This window comes from Hemicordylus capensis, chromosome 6 (assembly GCF_027244095.1).
Source record: "Hemicordylus capensis ecotype Gifberg chromosome 6, rHemCap1.1.pri, whole genome shotgun sequence".
Classification (NCBI taxonomy): domain Eukaryota; kingdom Metazoa; phylum Chordata; class Lepidosauria; order Squamata; family Cordylidae; genus Hemicordylus; species Hemicordylus capensis.
Genome location: NC_069662.1, coordinates 119,028,923 through 119,049,641, shown reverse-complemented (window position 1 = coordinate 119,049,641; position 20,719 = coordinate 119,028,923). Strand labels below are relative to the sequence as shown.

Here is a 20,719-nt window from a genome sequence, read left to right as displayed (position 1 = left end):
GTGTTTTATATCCTATGAGAGAGACTTGCCTCACAATAAAAATGCAACACACACACACACAGTGTGTTTTTCCTTCTCCACCCCACTTCCCAATCCTTTTAAGTTTCTGCTGACTTAACTTCAGCCTCCCAGCTTCAACCAGATGAAGGCTCACCCCTGCAGGCTGCTGCCAATGTTTCCTGGCAGCATGAAAACACCACACATGTGCAGACTCAGTCCCTACCAGAGTGAGTGAGAGAGTGAGAGAAGCTTCTTTGCTCCCCACAAAGCAAATTTCCCTCCATACTTATGGGTTCCTGCCCATCTACTGGGACCCAGTCCTACCCTGTCCCATCACCTCAGGGCACTTTTCTGTCTAAATGTATATGCAACATACCTACTTTATGGAATTGCACTGTCAGAACATCACATCCATGTCCCTTTCCTCCCATGTAAATTCTTTCCTTTTCCTTGAATGTCTTCACAGTTTCATATTGTGCATTATTTCAGTGACAATAGGTGGCTTGTCTCCAGCACTTCAACCAGCATGCTAACTTTTATTGTGCACACTGCCATCTTTCAATTCTAACCAGTTTAATATTAACTCTTAATATTAATGAATGATGGAATCTAGCCAATTTGAATAGTGAAAACTGTATTGGTAGAATTTAAATTTTATTTTGAAAAGAAAAGTCTAATGTAATAAAAGTCTAGGGTAGTAATAATTTCAGTACAAACTACCAAATAGAACCTGCTTAACCATCAGTTCAGTAGCATATGGAATTGTGTTGAACAGCAGATCACAGAATGATCCACAGAACAAAATTAGGCCTGTGTGTCCTGATTATGGGGCAGCAAATAGATGCAATACAGTTTTCAGAGAGTTCAGCTTAAAGTATTTCAATCAAATGTCATATCCACATTAGCAATGAGATGATTTTATCTAACACATACTGAGGCATAATTTGCAATGTACAAGATTTTGGTTTTTCCACAGAAATTCCTCCAATATTGTTGTAATAATTACAATGGGAACAATAAATGAAAACTCTCTGGTTTAGGGATACGTACTAAGTTGTGCTATAATCAAAGATACAGGACAGCACGTTTTGCAAACAAAAAATGAACAGGTTATTCAAATAGGTTTCTACTGAAATACAACATGCAAGCTTTAACACACACCAATTCTTTCTTTTCTCCCCATTAAGTTCAACAAAAATCCCACCTGCTTAAAAAACAAAAAGAAGTTTTACAAAATCTATTAACACTTTGGGATTCCTATTTCGTTTTGCTGAAAAGTATTACGTACATAAAGCTTACACTTGGAGTATTACAATAAGAAGAGATGGAAAACTGATATTTCAACTGAAAAACATATATTCTAAATGGTATAAGGATCTTATACAGGGTTTAGGATAACTGCTGGAGATCCATAGGAAAAGCTAAAGTTAGAACTTGTTGTTTAAAAATTGTATTTGCAACTGTAACTAGCTTCTGTTCTTCAATAACGCCCTGAAAGGAAGGGAAAAAACATAGTTATGCTATCAGTTCATACTTCCACATTCATTCCTCCCTCCCTCCTCGCAGCATCAGTGCATACCATCTGCATTCCCCTTCTGCCACATTTCAAGATCTTTAACTGTGCTAAAAATACATATCCACTCAATATAAATGGTTTAGTTTTACTTACTTGGGCTGTAGGAACGAGATCTTGATCGTGATCTGTAACGACTATAATAGGGTGAAGGTGATCTCCTCCTTTGAAGAAAATACAAAGCAGTTTTGTTGAGAGCAGCTGCTTATATATTTTTCTACACCATATGCATGGTGCATATTCAGAATCTAACCCATGCATGAATTGTAAATTGGATTTGAAGAGCATATATTGTTTGCGTAAACTTACACACACATAAAAATATATTTTCTGTTTTCATATGCCATCCCAAAGTTCCCTAACGCTGTAGGTTAATGTGGAAATACTGTTTTTCCAGAACTGTTAATAGTTTAAATAAAGCAAGCCTATTTTCCTCAACTCTGTTTATTAACCAAATATTTTCTTCTTGTCTTTACAATGTCATTGTCAGTCCCCAGACCTGTTATGAAGCCAATGAAAAATACAGTGCCACATGACAGTGTAAGGCAGACTGCCTTTTGTGCCTAGAAGGGCATGTTATTTTAAGGAAGTATTCTTCAAACTTTTCAACCTAGGACCAACTTTGGGACTCATTTTTACCATACATGTCCATCTTTCTCCTCTATATCTACTCTCTCTTTTTTTAAAGTGTGCCTGCAACTCAGCACAAGAAATGCGACCCATGCATCCTATAGGAACCTTTCCTTCATTATTTATTTTCTTCCATTCTGGCCTCATCAATAATCCCCCCCTCTGATTTTCAGAGTGAGTGAAGCAGCTATTTTGACATTAAAATGCATTTATGTAATCTATTATAATATGCTACTGTACAGTATTTTTACACAAAATGGTTTTAATCTGTTTTATCTGCATTAGGCATTTATGTGGCCTCAACTTGTTTTTGGACAGAAGTAGTTTTACCCTGCTGCCTTTATTATTGTCTTGTTTTAAGTATTTTGTTTATTGTGTTTTATCGTTGCTCAGTTTGGGAATTTATACAAATTAAGAAGCTGGCTGTAAGTGCATTAAACAAAATTAATAAATAATAAGCAGTTATGTGGATTTAAAATTGTACTTGAAATATCTGTACACCGCTAATTGAGCAGGCAGCAATCTTGTGGCCTATAAAGCATTAACTGTGGCTGAATATATTTGTGAGGAAGATTCTCAGAACTTTCACGTTTTCTAAAGCATACCTGTAACGATAATCATATTCTTCATATCTGTCGTATCCCCTGTCATATCCCCTGTCATAATAGGAATCACGGCGACGGCCAGCTCCTCCACCTCCACCACCACCTCCACTGCTTTAAGGGGGGAAGAAAATAAGCATTAAGAATATATATTTGCTATTGTGCAAATATGTATTTCAGATTTTATCTTAAGTATGAAGAGCTCATTTTTCTTTTAAAAAATTACACTCTGCTTTTGCATGGGGCTCTCAGTGGTTTCCCTTTCAAGGAACTGATCAGGTCCACAGCAACTTAGCTTCAGAAATGCTGCACATGCTGGGCTCTGATCTCATATTTAAAGTCCATTAAAAAAAAACACATATTCAGAAAGTATTTTCCTCAGATATTGCAGTGAGTTAACCAACAGAGCAATTGCCCTTTGGGAAGACAGGAGGAAAATCATGATTGGCTCACTGTAGAAGTGGACTTGCTGTGGAAGCACAGATCTCTTAGGCCACTTTCCTCAGATATTTTAGAGGCTAGTGAGATTTTCAGGGCTGAAGTCAGAGTGCAATGAGAGGGCCATTATTTTTGGCTGTTTAATTTGTTGGCTCCTGCTGACAGTTTATCTTGTTTTTTGTTGAAGCTGGATGCCTGTGCACACATAGCACTTGTTTGTTACTGTTTTTTTTTTAATGTTACAGAAATGCTATTCTTTAAAAATTGTTATTTATATCTTTATTGCTGCACATATTGAAGATCTTGATATTGTTTTCTCTATTGTTAATTGATATGAGATTTCTTTTAAGAAAAACAAAATACAAATTCTGAAATTCAAGAATTTTTTACAAAAGCTCAGATCTACTGAATCACAACCTCTAAGATTAAATTCCCCCATATGAAGTCAGTAAATTCCTTACTGGGTTGGCCTGCCCATATAAATGCCTGGGGTGGGTGTGTGTGCTCTCTTCGTGATGGAGTAATCCACCCGGATCCTCCTGCCATCCAGTTCCATTCCATTTGCATGTTCCATTGCCTGCAAAGAAGGTAAAGACTCTTCAGAAATCAGAGCTTACTCTCATTAAGCAAATCAGCCTGTCTGCAGTTATTAGTATTCTGCTAATCAGAATGGGCTGTCTCTTCTTCAGTGGACAGAATGAAAACATCTCCACTGCCCTGGGGCACTCCGCTAGTGAAATGTGATCCCTTTTCAAGCAGTCACTCTGCTAACAAGAAAGAAGCTGATCTATCCCTGACACTTTGCCTTTAGCTAGCCAAAAAGGTAAATAGGCAGCTATTTCCCCTGAAGCAAGCTACATCCTTCCAGGACTGGCTCTAACAAGGGGATGGGCTGATCAAGAGCTTGCAGCAGCGTGGCTTCCTGCAGTGTGCACATGGCTGGGTTACTGCTAGTCGGCTGCCATTTCATGCTTTCCCCGTCTCCTGCCATCTCGCTTACAAGGACCTACTCTAGCAGAGCTTAGTAAAATGGCGGGTTCAGCCTATATGACTTCTTAATTACTAACCTCTCCACTCACTCACCATATGCAACTTGCTCAGCCAACATGTTAGTAGGCTGATTATACTATGCTCCATCTCCTGCACACTTGTGTAGGAAAGCTTTCTGCTTCTGAACGCTTTTTATCAATTCACTGAATCTTATTCTGAATCACACAAGCTAGACACAGAGATCTACAATTACATGTAACAGCCAGTCCAGGTTTTCAATTTCAGTTAAAAAATCTAATTTTGATCTCTTTCCCAGTGAAATCTTGGTTGCTATCAACTCCTTGACTGTCAATACAAATCTCTTATGTCTGTGCTTAATATTATTTCACAAAGGCAACCAATTGAATGCAAATGACTAAGTGACTAGACTTATTAAACCACATGATTCTCGGTATTACATACAGTACCATAACATCCTGTTATTTTGGATTTAACACTAAGGGTCGGATCCAAAGAACTGTGAGCTCAAAGAAAATAGCTGGAAGTGCTGTTCCAAACAACTTGTACAAGCACTAGTGGAAGAGTCTGCACTTCTAGAACAGGAAGATCCTATGGTAATCCTCTTGTATGAACAAGAATATTCTAGTATAAGGAACAAATGCAGAAGGGCATCTTTGGATTCAATCCAAGATGTTGGAATACTAAAATGTGCTTTATTAAGTTTTTAAAAAGAAGTCCTTTCCTAGAAATACCATTACTCCAGAATGTAGGGTTTAAACCAATATACAAGAGAAAAAAAGCTAGTTACACATGGTCATTGTTTACATTTTATTTTCAATTTATTAAGACCAAAACACTCCACACTTCTTTTTACTTTATCCTAATCAGACTAACTAAAGGCTATATCGCCACCTAGTGATTTCCTTAGATCACAAAGATACAGAAAACAATTTTTAACGAATCCTCTTTTACTAAAAGCTCCATACTACAAAGAACCAACCAAAGCTACCTACAAACACAAACAACCAACCAACCCCTACTGTAACTGCTCAGCACTATTCAGACTCATATGTACAGTACAGTTATTCTTGGCAAATGCTATTTTGCAGAGGGACATCAACACAAGACAATTATCTTAAATATAAAATCCTAAATTTGTCTTAAATGCTTCATTAAAATCCTGAGTATTAATCAATGCAAAGATTACAAATTATTGCAAACGATTACGGAGTACAGTTCTGAAAATCAAATTAACCCAGACAAATCTGTTAGTACTTCAATTTTAGCATAATTATATCACACTAGGAACAAATACTGTTCTCCATGAGCCATACTTAAGGAATGCAGTAACCAGCAGATCAAGTTTGATATGGTCAGCTGTACATAATTAAATATTTGCAACTCAATCCCCCCCACCCCAACAATTACATACTCAAAGAATACCAAATAATACTGTCAGGATAGCTATAGGTTTTCGGATAATAAATTCAATTCCCATATTACAATTTAATTATGTGTCCTTCTCAAATACCCAATTATGACAGGAATCCCTTGTATTTACTAGGGCTGTGGATCAGGGCATCCAATGCTGATGTATCTGCCATGCAGAGGCAGTTGCTCCCAATACGGCCACTTCTATACAGTTGCTTGCATTTCTGGTGTTGAGGGGAGCTCTTCTATGGGAACCAGAGCACATGGAGATGCTAGAAGGGTGTGCGAGGGCATATGGGATGCCCTCAGTTCCCAGATGCCTTGTGTGGCTTTTCCACATCCCCACATGTCCTTTCAACATCCCTGTATGCTCCAGGTCCCACAGAAGAGCACCCCATGCTGGCACAGGAAACAACTGTGCAAATATCATTGTGCTGGGAGCAGCTGTCTCTGTGTGGTGCCAGGGCGTGTGCGTACATTATACATTCACTGGTGAACAGCCCTAATATTTACCATGGTAAAGGGTAAATACTAGGGGCACACAAACAACTCTCAACCATACCAAAACGCTGAATATGTAGACAAAGGGTGTGTACAATCCCATATCCGAGTTAATCTCTCTACTATGGCTAATGATTAAGAGAACAGGTCTGCACTGATCCAATGTGACCAACCTATAGATTTATATAATGACACAACTTGCTGTTTTAACAGTGTTCACTTTTTCACTGCACACTTAGTTGGCTTTTGCAGTGAGGCTTCTAATAAGACCCACTACCTCTTTTCCAGATAATCATAGCAAATTCAAATCCTATCAGAATATACATTAAGGTAGACTTTTTTTTTGTTCCAACACATTCATATTAACACTTGCCATTCTTTTGCTTATTTACTCAGCTTGGAGGGAACCTCACTGTCTCTCACATTTGGATGTTGTCATCCTAAATGGTATGATGTAATCCACAAAACCAGCTATTTCAATGCTTAGATTTAACTGTACCCCAAGTCAAGTTACAAAGAATTAACACTACCCATCTAACACAGATCCTTGGTGGGAGACTTCACTATTACTTTCTTCAGTTATAAGAACTGTCCATTTATTCTGGTCTCCTGCTTCCCCCACCCCCCAAATTGTTTCTGTAACAAAAACTAAGCTGACATCTTAAGAAGTCCAAACCTCTGTATTTTAGAGGGATGTTACGTTGCTATGAGGCTGACTTTAGCAGAAGGTTACTTGTTTTATAGTTAAAAGAACTAAACAGTGAGTTCACACTTGAATTTTCCAAGATTCTCAGGTAAATGCTATCTAGCTGGATGACTTGTAACTAAACTTGCAAATCTTCACAAGTTAGTTCCCTAACACTATCAAGTAGCACTGGCATTTATAAATATTGAAGAACAAACACTTATGTATTGAGAACAAATATAGAAGTGTTTTACCTCTTTAGAATCATCTATTCTTTCAAAGTAAACAAAAGCAAATCCTCTTGATCGACCAGTCCGCTGATCATATACTACATTGACACCAGACAAAGGTCCGTAACGGGAGAAGACTTCACGAAGATCCCTCTCAGTGGTATACAAACTGAGGCCAAATACTCCAAGGCATGTATTAGGATCTGGATTAGCCTGAAAAATAAACCAAATCCAAGTGTTCAAGAATCCTTACAACAGTGTCAGTAATAAAGAAGTTACAACATTAAACAAAAACACACAACAAATACAAATACAAATACAAATACAAACACAAACACACACACACACACATACACACACACTCTCTCTCTCCAACGAATGCTCTTCCAGCTCGAACAGAAAGGCAAGCAGACATTCTGGCTAACTGTACCCTTAAGTAACTCAGAAGGAAAGGGGAAATGTGTATACTACATCACCACTGGCCTCACAAGGTCCTGCTTCATTAAGCTGATCACAGGAATTAGGAGAGGGCAGTCTGCTGTGGAGGGCATCACAGCAAAAAGGTCCAACTAGTCATAGGGTAAATAAACCTACAGACGAATGGAGGTAAGCTGGCTAGGATTTTATGATAGAGACAGCTAGATCATATTACAATAAGCATTAAAATAGCTCTTTTGAAATCTGGCCAGAGTTGCAGTCTATGAATGTCATGATGGTTCAGTTTTTGGCAATTGGAAAAATATATTTTCATCTAGGGATGAACAGCTGGAACCACATAGCATTCTGTTTTCAACTCTGACTCCAGGTTTCCTTTTTGTTCAAGGACAACTTCTATTAGTCAGCAGTTGGGACTTAGTAATTCCTTCATGATCTTAAGAAGAAGAAAAGCCAATCATTTTTAAAAGTGTGAAGATGGCATGCAGATTAGTGTAAACCGCTCAAAGCCTCCATCTTTTGTGGTCCCCGCAAGAGGGCGCAAGACTCATCAGGCATATAATGGAGACCTACCTGCTTTATACCCTCACTCCCACACAAGTGTTCCCTCTTCAGGAGGGCTACCTTTGAGTAGAAAGGATCAGACACAAGTTCCCTCAAGCTCCCACTCCTAGAGTAGCTCAGATGTGGGCAGGTGAATCTTGTAGCCTTAAGATGCTGCGAGGTGGATTTAGCGGCAGCTAAAGCACAATTTTAAAGGCATAAACATTTTTTACATATAGGAAGATAAAACCTATGTTTAAGACCTGTAAGAAATGCAGCACAGAGCATCTCAGATTCTTACAGGATAGCTGGAAACAACTAAATTGTAAAGACCACATTTGAGAATGATCAAAACTGAAAATGCCAATTAGATGAACACAACTAGTATGAGGTTCAGTGATCTACAGGGAACTTAGAGATGGAAAATCTCTCTCCGTCTCTCCCTTCAATGTTCCGAGTTTATCTAGACCCTCTAAAAAGCAGATACTAATGAAATGGAATAATAAGCAGAAGTACTCTATGAGTGCAGACCAAAAAAAACCCACTACATGGGTCTCTATTTAATGGTCTTTACTGCTCTATACTGAAGCCACAGAGTAGATTTTAACATTCTCATTTTAAAGTCACCACCTGATGTAAGAGACTTGCTCTGAGCTTTACATTTCAGCAAAGATTTAAATTTCATAACCCATGTCCAATCCAAACTATACCCATGTCCAATCCAAACTAACATACCAACTATAGACTTATTGAAAGCCATTGAATGTTTGCTAACTTGGCAAAGAGGCACCTTTTAATGTGGTGATTCTCTTTATTTAGCAGGGGGAGAGTAACTTGGCCCTATCCACCACCAGCACAGTACCTCCAGTAACTGTTGCTGGTGTCTGTCTTATGTTTCTTTTTAGATTGTGAGCCCTTTGGGTACAGGGATCCATCTTATTTATTTATTATTTCTCTGTGTAAACTGCCCTGAGCATTTTTGGAAGGGCAGTATAGAAATCGAATAAATAAACAAACAAAACAAATAAATAAATATCAGTCTTTAGTACAGACCTTGCAAATAAATACTGCAACAAGGATTACTCACCCACCCCACTCTGGTTCATCATGCTCTTCTCCTGCAAAGCCACCAGGTGCTTTTGTACAAATCCTGTCCCACTCCCAAAGATAAAAATAGAGAGCGAGCATAGCCAACAAGCCAAGCTGTTCCCCCTCCCCACATTATCTTGGTTGGGAAAAACAGCGCTGGGTGCTCAGACTGCTGGTTGTGCTGTTGTAGCTGATGGGGTGAATACTACTCATGCCTGGCAGTCAAAAAAATAAATAAAAAGTCTTGTCTTATAACCATGACCATGAAAAATGTACGCTGAAGGTGTACGCTGAAGCCCACTCAACACAAACATAATTAACATTTCATACATTCTTTAGGCTAGTTTCTGACACACATTTCCAAAGAGATGTAAATAATTGTCAATCTTACACTACATACTCTGCTGCCAGTGTGCCTTCTTCGGTTAGACATGGGAGAGTGACTGCGACTCCTTCGACGGCGATACTCTGGGGTGTATGATCTGCTTCGTGATCGCCTCCTATGTGAATGAGATCTAGAGCGAGTGTAACGCCTGTGAGAATGCCTTCTGGATCTGGACCTTTAAATGATAAAATAAATTTTGGTTATATGCAAGTATCTGTGATAAATTATTTAGGTTTTCACTTACCCAAATATTTAACTTTTTTTTTGCATAGAACTCTACGCCATTGGGACAGACTTATTTACATTAGAGTGATTCCAAATATACCTTTCATAAGTAGCCAAAGTAAGTATCATTTCCAACATTTGTCTATACAGAAGGTATGTGTACAAACACTTAGGCCTGACCAGTGTTCCCTATGAGAGATTCCCAGATGTTGCTGACTACAACTCCCAGAATCCCCAGCTGCAATGGCTTTTACTTGGGGATTATGCAAGTTGTAGTCAACAACATCTGGGAATCTCTCTTAGAGGGAACACTGGGCCTAACCCACTTGCGCAGGTAACAATTTTTAGAGTAAATGTTAGGTGAAATCTGGTATACGTGTAGCTAGGAAACATTCTCCTATAAATATTTTTGTGCATCCCAATACTGAGGAAATCACTCCCAGAGTCTTCCCATAGTAGAAAATCTTACCTATTAGTAGCTAGTTTTGCCTGTGTGTGTGTTTTTAAGAGGGGGGTGGGCATATCCGAAAACCACAGGCATTTGAGCTGGCTACAATCCTAAATCACATAGATGTGTACGTTCACATCACATCTCAGCTAATGTTGTGACATTGTGCCAGTGTAGGTGGGGTACATCTAGGTCACCATAAAGTACAATCTCAGGTGTAGCTTTTGTTACTCTCCAGCTTTACTGGAGAATATATCCCACTGTGCCTGCCACCCACCCCAAGGCCTGTCACTTAGCGACCACCCCATAGAACATCTTCCTAAAAACATTCAATTCAAAAACTCTTCCACACACATCTTACCTAGAGCTCAAAGGCCCAACTTGCAAATCTTAAGCCAACTAAATAATGTTTCAGAGTGAATCCTAAGAGCTCATACATACGCACCTGGATTTGGATCTTGATCGAGAACGCGATTCAGAATGTTTAGAAGCTCTTGAAGGGCTACGAGATCCTGACCTACTCGCTGATTTAACTCGAGCAGGACTCCCAGCTGGAGATTTTGACTGGGAGCGTGACTCCTAACAAAAAAAACAGTATTACAAGTGGTACTGGTTGCACAAATGCCTACCTTCTTATATTAAAAGTAACTTTATTTTATTGATTGTGCCTGAAAAACAAGTGGTTAGGCAATACCCTCCAGGACTAATTTCTGTTTAACCCACTGTTAACATTGTGCGATTTCCTCAAATAGTTCCCTACTTGAACCAGATGACCAATGCTCTATTAACTAAGTAATCATGCAAATTCATCTACAACTTGATCATACAGACACTGGAACATAAACCATACATTTACTTAACCTAGGACCCATTCATTCTTCCAGATTCTTTTAATTCTACTTCACTCTTGCTTTCTACTTTTCTTCATTCTTCATTGAGTTTTTCATTTTTCATACTTCGTGTATTCTTCCCCAATTCAAACAATTCATTATAGCCTTAAAAATATTCAAGTGCTTCTATCTGACCAATCTTCTGTTCAATTTTTTCCCCCATTCAATTTTAATTTTCTGATCTTTAACACTTTTCATTAGCCTTCTTTTATCTTGATTTATCTTCCACATTCTTGGAAAAAACTCTTCCATTTCTTCACGAACATTAACCTTAATGGAAAAAGAACATTTAGTATATTTAAGCATGTGGGGATTAGAAAACTCTGCTGGAGTTTCAGAATTTTATCTACCAAAATGGAATAGCCAGCAGGTAAGGTGCAAATAACTAGTTTATAAAAGCAATTTTTAAAAAATATTTTAACTGGTGTAATCATATAGGCTCTAATAATGAGGCCACTGATTTTCTCACAGCATTTTCTACATCTATTCTGCTCCCTAACTTTTATCTCTCTTCAATTTTGTAAGATGCGCACACACACACACTTAAGTATTAAGAAGGCCTGAAGCTTTAAAAAAGCAGCATCACATACTCATAGGCCAGGATCCAAAGAGCTATTGTAGGCATACCCAATTAAATGTATGACTTTCCCCCTTTGAACAGCAGGCCTTCATGCCAAATCACAAACTTATTTTGGAACTGAGATTTAAAAGCAGTTTGTCATGCTGTACAGGGAGCAGCTGCTTGAGACACAAATCCAGAGCTCATCTTGAGCTTGAGAAACTAGATTTGTGGTTCTTAAGAGCCAGGCCACAAATGTTGTTTCATCTGAATGTTCAGGCATACAATTTCTAAACATTACCCATTCTATCCAAAAGCTTTGAAATATTTGCACAGTGAGATTAAAAACAAAGCCAAGCAAAAGTTATTGTAATGAGTTACATCATCTTCAACAGTGCAACATTGTGGTGCTATCTGCAGAACAGGGTCTGTTATTCTCTACTCCAAGTCATATAGCAACAGAATGCTTTGAAGTAATACAGGAGACAGCAAGTGTGGTATTTGCATTAGTACGCTCAAATGAGGTAATCAGGAAAACAAGCAAACTAAGGATTAAACCAAGACTTTCTCTCAAAATAATTTTATCACAACATCTAGGCTTTGATTAGCCCAAACATTCATTATTTGTAAATTAAGAATAGTATGAATTAAGGTACAACAGAACTATATCCTTCCTTTCTAGTTCTCAAGAAAGGTTCATTGCACTATTCCAACTTTGTTACCTTTTCAATCAAACTGCTACTCACATTTGCCAAATGCCATTTCTTATTATAGTTCTATTACTGTACGTTTCATGGTCCATTTCTTATTCCAACATCAATACAGCCAGTTTATTGTTCCATTTCAGAACTATTTTTCTATATCTCTTTCATATTGTGTTTTTGTGCTGGGCAAAGAAGATCAAAGTGGTGAAACTGTCAAAACTTACTGAACAGCTCTTGGTGACCCATGTTTTAAACACACTTCTGTGCTTTCCTACAGTTTACCAAGATACTATGAAATGCAGATCTCCTTGTCAAAATAAGACTTACTTTGAAAACAGGAGAAATGGGTAGAAAGAACAGGAAGATCGATGATGAAAAATGCAGAAAAAGCACAAGACAGACCAAAGAGAATGCTAGATTTTAAAAAAGGGAATGACTGCCTCAAACTGCATGCCTAACTAACCCAAGAAAGCCCTGTTCCACAGACTGCAAACCTTTGGCCTACAAAATGCCTCAATAGCTTTTACTGAGCAGAACCAAGAGCTTTTACCCACAAGGTGCACTTACACAGAAGCATAAGATAATTCTAATCGACTCTTGAGTTGCTGTGATCTCCTTACATCCAGGGTTCCACAAATGTGGTCACCAGGATGCCATCAGCAACCATGAATCTGTTCTTGGCAGCCATCTGCCCAATCCAAGCTCAACCTGAGGGATGCAACCCCACCCTAAGTTCTGCATACATTGTAAACAACTCGGGGTAAAAAAATGATCAGGATGTCCACACATTTGCAGACCATGCTAATATTAAAAATGTTATAACAATGGCTATGGTGGAGGAAAGGCTTATAATTTACTTGGATAATATCCAAAGAGTCCACAGATAATTTTATTTTGTTCTAAATACTTTTGACTAGAGACGACAACAAAGTTGTGCAAGGGTTACAAATCTTTCGAAAGTGTCTAAGTATATTATCAGGGCTGTAAAAATGGATTAATTAGTGCAATCATTTGCAAATTTATCTTTGAATAAACCCCTCAAAACATGGGGGTGTGCTCTGTTACACAAGGCGGAGTTCTGGCACTCAACACAGATTTATTGGCTAAGTCTGGTAAGTCTAAGACTAGTAAATCCAAATTCCTACTGAGCCATGAAATTTGCTGTACTGCTTTGGGTAATTCACCACTCAGTCTAAAAGGATTGTTGAGAAGTTGAATAAGACAGGAATTGTAAAATAGTTTTTACACCAAAGGGTGTCATGGAAATAGTCACTTTATTGGGCTTTTAGTGCTAGACTATAAAGATAATTAAAGTATCATCAGTTCCAAAGAAAAACAGTTTGCTCTGGGGCAAATCCATGAAGAAGTATTTGCACACAAGCAATCTTGTTAGCAGCCAGAAAATATTTTCAGTATCTTCAGAACACCACCACGGGAACTGTGGGTTCAAAAACCTTACATAAGTATGGTTAACAAAGCACTCTGCTTTGTGTTAGCCATGATTACATCAGTCAGAACTATGCTTTAACCCACCAAAGAGGAAGTTGGAGGAATTTGTGGGAAAGAGCAAAGAGCACAGTTCCCTCTAACAGGGATTCCCAGATGTTGACTCCAACTCTCAGCATCCCCAGCTGCAATAGCCTTTGCTTGGGAATTGTGGGAGTTGTAGTCAACAACATCTGGGAATCCCTGTTAGAGGGAACACTGGCAAAGAGTGTTTAATTCTGAGCCAATTAACAGTTGAGCTAGCTTACAGTTGGAGTGGCCCTAGTGAACAAATATATAAATCTCTTTTAATTTATTTGCTCTTGCAGGACAGTTCGTGTGATATCGGCAAAAGATTGTTACAAGAGCCAATTTTATGACATGTTGGAAAGAGCTAAGAATACAAAACAGGGATGATTATATACAGTTTGGATTCATTTGTTTCTGCCCCAGGCATTAACAAAACAATAAACCACCACTGTTTAAATACAATGGCTAGAATAAAAGTACAATGCAACTAGCCCTTTGTACCCAGGGGTCTTTAGACCTGTGTTTCCTGAGCAATACAACATTTGCCCCAAGGAGAACATGGTGTAAGCATTTTATGCAAATAAGCCTACTTAACTGAGGGGTACTTCAATGTTTTCTCCTCCATGGATTGTGAGTAATCAAATGGTCAGCAAAAAAATACCTGCAGATCCATATCTTAATTAAGAGAATGCTCATGCAGTTGTCCATGTGCTGTGAAGGACTATCCAGTAGTTTTGTCACCTGACATAAACATTACCACACCTATTTTGAGTAAACTTCTGAATACACAGAGTACAATAATGAAAAGGTATAACTGGAAGCAGAAAAAGTTAATATACCCAATGCTTTAAATATGGGCATCTCAGACACAGAAGAATATTTCCCTTAAATTAAAAGTAAAGAACCAACCTTCATCCAAAGTTCAAAAACGTCCCAGAATCAGTTTTTAAGGCTCAAATTTAAACTTCAAAGTTGTGAACCAATAATAAAAAGGAGTGATTTCCCTTCATTACTGAATAATGAAGAACAAGAACCTACACAACTAGGATTCTACTAACATCCCTCCAGACTCGAGAGAGCAATTTCCAAGCAGGTTCTTCCATTTTTGAGATTAAGCTGTGTTTTCATGTGTGAAATACAAAAAGGGTTTTGTAAATGGCACACAATGCTTTTGAACTCTACAATACAATCTGAGAAATTCTATTAAAGATCTAAGATGCAGACTCACAGAAGCCATTGGAACAAATATTTTAAAAATTATGCAGGCTTCTCATTTATTTAGGCACGATTATTACTTAGGACTACAGAAAATTTCAAATCCCTAACCTAATATTATGGCATCTGAAATTCTTCAGTTCTTTATGCAACTATTAAGATGCAGACACACAATTATCTTTGATTATCTGCTTCCCACTCCCAAAATAACCAGTCAAATTATCTGGAAATGGCAGTGTTGGTAGTTGTGTTTTAATCAACATTTCCAGGATTGAAGCCTTCACATATTTGCAGAGTTAGCAAGGTTTTTTCCTGCCCTAGGAAAAAAAAATGCCAGTACAAGTTTAAGGCATTTTTATTTTCTATTATTACAAATGCTGTATCACACAGAGTACTGCGGTGCAAGTTTAAGATGATCACAATTTGAAAAAACTGAGAGAAGATTCAGAAATATATTCATGGTTACTAAATAAAATGACCTCTATAGGCAACATTAAACCAGGAACCAGCATGTTCTGGTTTACATATATGACAGGCAGGGATCTGGGTCCGACTCTATGACAGACCCTACTGACTTGACTGTCTGTGGCAAGCAGAAATTGCCTCTAGGAAGCCAGACAAAAGTTTCTGAATACTTTTTTTTTTTTAACATTTCCATACACTGCCTAGAGATACACATCAGACAAATATGACATAAATTAAAAAGAAAAAGATGCAAATTACTAATGCAATCATATGCAAGCTAATATATTTTGTGGGCTCATGTACAGGCCTGGGCAAGATGATATATTTTTAATAAAAGCCAAAGTCAAATGTTTATTGTCAGCACCAGTAGAGCACAGCTCTGATGCATAAAGCATTGAAGAGATTGAGTCTACAGCCCTATTCACATGTAACATCATGTAACGTTCAATACATGCCATGTACAAACTGCGTATGGTATACACATGCATAGTTACTCACAACTGTATTCAGTGTGTATACAGTAGTACACCTTCCACTTATAACTTACATTTGAGGGGGCTTGTACTTAGGCTCACTTTTAAAATTAATGCATGTACAGTCAAACAAAAATATGCACATGCACGACATAATGACTAAACAGGGCTTACAAGTCCAGGACAAATAGCCACATAACATTATGCATCAGAACATCACTTTTGATGTCACTCACAAATAAAACCAATTTCTTAGTTCTGATGGGGCCGCAGGTCAGTGGAAGAACATCTGCTTTGCATGCAGTAGGTCCCAGGTTTAATTCCTGCCATCTCCAATACTGAGCTAGTTGCAAGTAGAGTAAAGTTGTGCCATCAAGTCGGTGTCAACTCCTAGCAACCACGGAGCCACTTAGTGGAATACAGGAGGTTTACCATTGCCACCTCCGGCACAGCAAGAGATGATGCCTTTCAGCATCTTCCTATATTGCTGCTGCCCGATATAGGTGTTTCCCATAGTCTGGAAAACATACCAGCGGGATACCAGCAACCCCTTGCTCCCTAGGCAGGTTACTTCCCTGCTGCACTATTAGATGGCTGTAGCAGTACATATTTGTTTTAAGTATCATTAATTAGTTGATGCCAGCATGATTCTATTGAAAAATATTCTAAACATCTGTTTCAACTTAGTTTGTTACTTCATCTTCCCAGAAAAAACCTATAGTATTGACTGAAGCCCCAGGTGGATGGGTGTTCAAACTTAAATCATATCTAAGCTCTTCCCAAACTCAAAAGCATTTACATAAAACAAAGAATATTTAAAAATCAGATAACATACACAATAATGCAATACAACTACTCCAATGTCTACTAAAAAGCTACATCCCATGACCATAATAGTCATCTTAATGGCCAAATGCAATGTGAAATTGGGGTTTTTTTTTGGTAACCCCACTGGAATGCCACCAGGGATGCAAGATTTCTGACCTATCAGGCTTCATTTCAGTTTTTGGGCAAATGTAGTGCAAGATTTACTCCTAGTTGCTCAGTACTCACTTCCTATGAAAAGTTTCAGTGCAGGTCTTTATCCGATGACCTCAAATCATGAGGTCAAATGCTACGGGTATAAGTGGTCTCTAAGGTATGCTGGTTCCAGACCACAGAAGGCTTAAGTCATGCACTGGCACCTTGAAGCTCAGACACGCAATGTGGATTTTCCTGATCTAAGGCAGAATAGAGTCTGCAGAAGTGCAGCTAGTAAGTAATGCTTCCGGCCACTGCCAGTAACTGTTTATCCAAAAAGGCAGGGTTTAGCAGCACGCCCAATCTCTAGAACTGACTAGATGAAACAAATATCACCTTCCAAAATAGGCATAATAGTCATTCATTCTCTAGTCACTTCCAGGTTAGACTCTGTAATGCATTCTAACCTGGAGCTGCCTTTCAAGATAGTATGAAAGCTTCATTTAAGAATGCAGCTAGCAGAATTCTGACTAGAGCCAATCAGGTCATACTAATCTGTTACCAGCTACACTAGTTGCCAATTTGTTTCTAGGCTCAATTCAAGGTGCTAGTTCTGACTTTTAAAGCCCTAAATGGCCCAGGACCAGAGTATCTTAAGTATTTAGTTCCACTTCTTTACATATCTTCATCATCAGATATATAACAGGTAGGTATCTGAGATAGGATCACTGGTCCCTGTAAGGCATACACACTTACGTGTGCTCACAAGTTTTCTGATGTCTGCTCAGTTAATTTTAGATCCCACTCAGGTTGAATTAGAAAGAGTTCACTCTGAATGCATGTGCGCACACAGTGCCTTGATACTGCCGCCCAGAACAAAACTCATTCTGAACACAGATGAAAAAAATTAGAGGAACCACTATATAGGATCCTTTCAGTTGTGGCACCAAGAATTTGAAACAGCTTCTGAAAGGGAAGCATGTCTGGCTCCATCATGCATGCCTTTATAGATGATTATATAGACAGATCTATTTCAGTGGGTTACCTCCCCCCTCCACCCAGAATACTGCCCTTAACAGATTTGGCTGCTGGTGTTAAACTTTGTTGTAGTTTTCAAAATCCTCATCAGCTATGGTGCTGCTGTTTTATTGCTTTAATCTTTGTAAATCACCTTGACCATTTTCAATAGAAAGACAAGAGAACTCTTAAATATCGTAAAGTACACCCCACTCAAGAGGTATACCCATCAACAGCACCTCTGTCTTATCTGCATTCAAGTTCAATTTGTGTTCCCACATAGGATTGCCTACAGCTTTCAGGTACTGGTTCAGTACTAAGATGGCCACTCCTAGACACTTGGGAGCCTCATGCAAACACTTTATATGTTGCCACACGGATGTGCTGCTCCTCCAGTGTTCATATTCAGAATGCAGATGAGAAAGTTTTAGGCCATCTGAGTGCCAATCCAAGCAATCTGATTAGAAGTTCAAGCTGGTTTAAAAGAAAGGAATTATCTACGGTGTCAAATGCTGCTGGAAAGTCAACAGAATCACCAGAAAAGTAGCCCCCCTACTGACTTCCAGATGCAGATCATCCACCAGAGCTGACATTTTAGTCCCCAGACAGTCCAAAACCCTGACTGCAAAGGCTCAAGGAAAGATGTCCCATCCAAGAATGACTGGATATGATCTGCTATCACATGCTTAATTAAAGTTCCCTAACACTACTTTTTAGGTCTGAAGAAAAAGCAGCAAGTTAAGAATTGTGCTAAAGACACATGCTTAGAAAAACCACCAGTAAGTTCCTCAGGTTGCTTTGAAGACATGATAGTCCTCGTGGTGGTCCAACGTGGTGGTGGGGAAAGACTGTATTAAGCTGCTTGATAGAAAAAACAACCAAACCTCCATCCCCTCCCCAAAAGCCTAGAAAAAGTTAAGCTTAAAAGACATAAAGTACTTTCCGAAGACAGAAATCCCAACGTTATTTAAAATATAGTGCTAGTGATTCACCCAAGAGGACCCAGAATCTTCTCCTAGAGAACTCATGGAAGTGGAAATTAATTAATTTCTGTAAATAATAATCAAAACTCAAAACTGAGACTCGGCCAAACAATAAATCTTTATCTGTGGTAAAGCACAGATCAAGGGGGCTATGCACTGGAATTGTGGCAAACTGTTTGCACTCTCTCCCTCCTTTACCCCAAGAGATACCGAGAAAAGTGTCCGCCTAGCCACCGTATTTTTACTGCCTCACACAGAAGTAGCTGTTGATTCTGGTTTCCAGTGTGCTACTAACAACACTGGAAGTCCAGGGAACCAACCTGCCTAGGGAAACCTCCCCGAGGGATTCAGGAGACCACAAGAGAACCGGCTTCCCAAACCTTTCCCCAAAGGCCCCGAGGCATAATGCTCGTTCTCCCTTCCACAAGAGCAGCATTTCAACGCTCGTCGATCCCATTTCCCCCTCTGCACTGACAGCCCAGGATTCCTCCCCAGCACCCCAACAAATAAGCCCAGCTCGATCAGTCCCGGGAAAGGGCGAAGGCAAGAGTCAGACAAGGAAGAGAGAGGAGCGGGTAAGGCCCTTGGCAAGAGAGCAAAAAAGCTGATCGCCAGAGACCCCCGCAGAGCTCGCGAGCCACACGAACTGAGGAGAGATCGGGAACCGGGCGGGGGGGGGGCGGGCGAGCGTGGGGGGGAGGCCCCCGAGGGGTTGCGGGGGCAGAACAACAACGGGACTCCAGGGCCAGGGCTGGTAAGTCGGAGGGGCCTGGTAAGGAGATGGAGGAAAGAAAGGAAGGCCCAGCGCGGGACAGAAACCAAGACTGGTCTGGGCAGGCGGGAGGCGCTGCCGCGGCCCCACCTCAGGCGAGCGACCATTTTGATAAGCAACCACGTCGCCTCCTTGGGTGACTCCGCGCCCGGCAGGGAGGCTAACTTGTCTCTCCACCCAATTCGTGCCCTCAGGACCAGGCCAGGCCTCCGACGCCTTGGCCAGGGCAGAACCGCTCGCTACTCACCCTCCCCTCGAAGTTATTCTCCTCCACGTCGCTCATGTCGGCGCGTTTCTAACGCCACAGGCGGATCAAACAAGCAGAAATCTGGGCAAGGAGCGCTTAGCCCCGACCTTCTCCAACCAACCAACGCTTTTCCTGTCGCGAAGGTAGTAGTAGCGCAAAATGGCGCCTCCGTCAGTATGGTCTGCGCCCGACACGGCGCGAGGGCGGGGCTACCTGGACGCCCCGCCCCCCGCCACAATGGAGGAGCTGCCGCCAAAGAGCGAGGCAGCGCGCCGGACGAGTGGCGCAGGCGCAGTGAGGCTTCGGGTAGCCCTGATCAAGTGTTGTATTTTAGGGGGTTTACATAACCTGAACGGGGCTGTCTGTTTCTTTTGTGCTTTGCTGTGTATGTTTTCTCTAGTCCGTCCGCATGTTCACTCTAAATCTTTGAAAAGAAACAAACGCATAATATTGTTGGCTCATCTTGCAAGGCGTATAAAGACTGTGTTCTAGGATATAGGGATAATTAAATGGAAAATGCCTTTGTGTCTAATAGAAGACGCTTGTGTTGATTTTCTTTGGAGAACACATAGACTGTCAGTTGCTATCATGCTTGCCCTTATATTTTTAAAAAAATCCTCAGTCAGTTTTGAGATTGTGCTTGGGCTTCCACAGAATTTAGCTGAATCCAAGACTAGGTTTTTCCAAGTATTTTGATATTAGAAATCATCTTAA

General features: G+C 39.7%; 1 protein-coding gene across 2 annotated transcripts; it reads right to left on the bottom strand.

Moving 5' to 3' along the window:
• Positions 1 to 897: 897 nt before the first annotated feature.
• Positions 898 to 20,203, bottom strand: TRA2A (transformer 2 alpha homolog). Of its 2 annotated transcripts, none has more exons than XM_053259198.1 (8): positions 20,006 to 20,203; positions 10,651 to 10,784; positions 9,539 to 9,707; positions 7,105 to 7,293; positions 3,705 to 3,820; positions 2,809 to 2,919; positions 1,670 to 1,737; positions 898 to 1,491 (listed from the first exon to the last, which is right to left on the bottom strand). In XM_053259198.1, exons 1-8 carry the CDS (start codon positions 20,039 to 20,041, stop codon positions 1,481 to 1,483), a joined length of 834 nt encoding a protein of 277 aa, XP_053115173.1. In that variant the 5' UTR covers positions 20,042 to 20,203; the 3' UTR covers positions 898 to 1,480. The 2 variants fall into 2 exon arrangements, with proteins under 2 accessions (XP_053115173.1, XP_053115174.1); XM_053259199.1 differs by having other exon boundaries at positions 9,548 to 9,707.
• Between the last annotated feature and the right edge of the window lie 516 nt (positions 20,204 to 20,719).

What these genes read in the sequence shown, in the direction of transcription:
- TRA2A (XM_053259198.1), bottom strand. Translation starts at nt 20,041, where the DNA reads ATGAGCGACGTGGAGGAGAATAACTTCGAGGGGAGG. An exon ending in AGAATAACTTCGAGGGGAGG is followed by an intron (nt 10,785 to 20,005) that starts GTGAGTAGCGAG and finishes TTTTTTTGTTAG; the next exon opens with GAGTCACGCTCCCAGTCAAA. An exon ending in CTGGCAGCAGAGTATGTAGT is followed by an intron (nt 7,294 to 9,538) that starts GTAAGATTGACA and finishes TTTATTTTTCAG; the next exon opens with GCTAATCCAGATCCTAATAC.